Source organism: Scyliorhinus canicula, chromosome 15, assembly GCF_902713615.1.
Source record: "Scyliorhinus canicula chromosome 15, sScyCan1.1, whole genome shotgun sequence".
Lineage (NCBI taxonomy): Eukaryota > Metazoa > Chordata > Chondrichthyes > Carcharhiniformes > Scyliorhinidae > Scyliorhinus > Scyliorhinus canicula.
The window spans coordinates 69,690,523-69,693,028 of record NC_052160.1 but is presented as its reverse complement, the minus strand read 5'-3'; the positions used below and the strand labels follow the sequence as shown (position 1 = coordinate 69,693,028).

Here is a 2,506-nt window from a genome sequence, read left to right as displayed (position 1 = left end):
ATTTCCCATTGAAGCTATCTCACCACCGCAGGGAAACCGGCGGGAAAAGTGAATCGCCATAGCCGGAGAATTCTGGGCACCTTTCTAGTTAAAGTATAATTTGCCTATAAATTCGTGGGGCAACAGGGAGAATACTATTCTTTTATATTCATTGTACAACAAAGGCCATTTTGCCATGTGATTATGGATTAACATGTGCTCACCTCAGGATTAAGAAACCTTTATGATAATTGAATAAAACCTGAGAACTTAGCACCTAAAACACTGATGAATACTTTTTTTGTAATTTTTTCCAATTAGTGTGGCTAATCCACCTACCCTGCACATCTTTGGACTGTGGTGGTGCGACCCATGCAGACATGGGGAGAATGTGCACTCCAAATGGACAGTGACCTGGGGCTGGGATGGAACCTGGGTTCTCGCCACCGTGACGCCCTAACATTGATGAATGCTTAAGGAAAGGTTATGTGAAGAATCACAAACATCATGGTTCAGAAAACAAGGAAGGTAGCCCATCGCATGTCAAGAAATACTTGACCAGCAATCGATTGATTTGTTGATTGTTCAACTTTCTCTGATAACTGTTTTACAGAATGTGGGATAATGAGGGCAAAACTCATGTCCAGATTTGTGTCTTTTTTTAAATTGGGGCAGTTGACCTGGAACAAACGGTGCCAGGAACCAGCTCTGAAATATTTGTCACTGTTTCTGCAAGTTTGCAAAACTTGCTCGCATTTAACTGTCCTTTTCTCTGGGCGTAATAAGAGGACTTTTACTGGATGGGCCACTTTTCGCTGAAGCATAGTATGGAGCTACTCTGTACTTGAAAACCTTTATGCAGTTTCCTCCAGTGTCCATGACGAATAGTAGACCATAGCTAGAGCAAGCCAAAGTAGTCGGTGTCCTGAGACCTGCAGACACAATGCAAATAGGAGAGCCACACTTTGGAAACAGTGTCACATTCCGTTTCTGCTCATCCACTACCATTATGTTCCCTTCTGGATCAGTGCAGACCCCAGCTGGGTTCCCAAACTGGTGGCAATACTTGGCGCCGAGAGAGTACATTAGTTTTAGTTTACTTCCATACACCTTCACATCGCCACATTCTTCACTTACAACTATTCCACCATCATAGGTTGAGCATATATACCTGGGCCCTCTTAATCCTGTGACAGTCTGAACATTCAGCACCTTGAATGCGTGGTCAATGGAAAATATATGAACTTTGCCTGCGGTATAATCTGCTACTAGGAGATTTCCAGAAGGGTCCACTCCAATGCCTTTGGGGCAATCAATTTTTCCGATTTTTATCCATTCACCTTCGGAGAACTTGGAATGGGGATTGAAGATCCGAATAACTCCACCCACCATGTCAGTAACGGCCACCATTCCAGCTCTAGTCAGAGTCACATCTTCCGGTAGAAAGGGTTCTTTGCTCCTTCCCTGATTCTGAACACAGTACAGTGTTTGGAATACCTGACCAGATCGATTTAATACATGGACCCGTGGAGAGCTGACACTGACAATATAAGTAGTGCCATCGAGACAACAATGGATACCACTCAAGCCATCCGAATTAACCCCCCCTGGATTTTCAATTTCATACATCAGATCATTCTGACGAAAACGGACCAGATTTTCAATATTCTCAAGATCCTGACAGATCTGCGACGTGGTTTGTGATAGATGATTCAAATGCTGCACGGTTACCATACCCATTCCTCTATGACGGTTTAGTAACGGGCCTGTCTTCTGCAAAGTGTTGCCTGACTTAACCTGAAGGTTATGCATCGTCCGCAATAGTTTCTCTTTGCGCTTCGAGGTTTCTAAGGAATAGTCCATTCTAACTCATTTGTTTCCTATCTGAAAATGAAAAATAATCTGTTTTAGAATATTTATACACGAGACTTAGCTAAGAATAGATATCGCTATCGCATAAATTGCTCATGTGCTATATCAGCTTAAGGCTTTAAAATGTACATGTTTTATTTAATAGAGCATCAAATAAGTGTTTTTCCCTCTATTTTCTATCTTTTCTAAGGGTGTTTTCAGGCAATCTGCTGCTCAGCTTTTCTGACCCATAATCTATAACTGGTGTCATGGTCGAGACGTGAAAGAAAAAATATATATCTAATTCATAGCTGAACTACTTTACAAAGCCATTTTATATGTGAACAAAGAACAAAGAATACTACAGCACAGGAACAGACCCTTTGGCCCGCCAAGCCTGTACCGGTCATGCTATCAACTTTTGCCAAACCCTTCAGCACTTCATCGTGCCATATCCCTCTAAACCCATCCTATCCATGTGTTTGTCAAGATGCCTTTTGAACGCCATTAATGTATCTGCTTCCACAACCTCCCCTGGTAACGGGTTCCAGGCACTCACCACCCTCTGCGTAAAAAACCTGCCTCATACAACTCCTCTTTTTTTAAATAAATTTAGATTACCCAATTATTTTTTCCAATTAAGGGGCAATTTAGCGTGGCCAATCCACCTACTCTG

General features: G+C 42.2%; 1 protein-coding gene across 1 annotated transcript; it reads right to left on the bottom strand.

Annotated features, from left to right (window-relative positions):
* Positions 1–429: 429 nt before the first annotated feature.
* Positions 430–1,954, bottom strand: LOC119978825 (tripartite motif-containing protein 2-like). Its single transcript, XM_038820712.1, has one exon. The coding sequence runs from the start codon at positions 1,840–1,842 to the stop codon at positions 736–738; it is 1,107 nt and encodes a 368-aa protein (XP_038676640.1). The 5' UTR covers positions 1,843–1,954; the 3' UTR covers positions 430–735.
* Positions 1,955–2,506: the final 552 nt, after the last annotated feature.

Coding starts and splice junctions, on each gene's coding strand:
- LOC119978825 (XM_038820712.1), bottom strand. CDS start 1,842: ATGGACTATTCCTTAGAAACCTCGAAGCGCAAAGAGAAACTATTGCGG.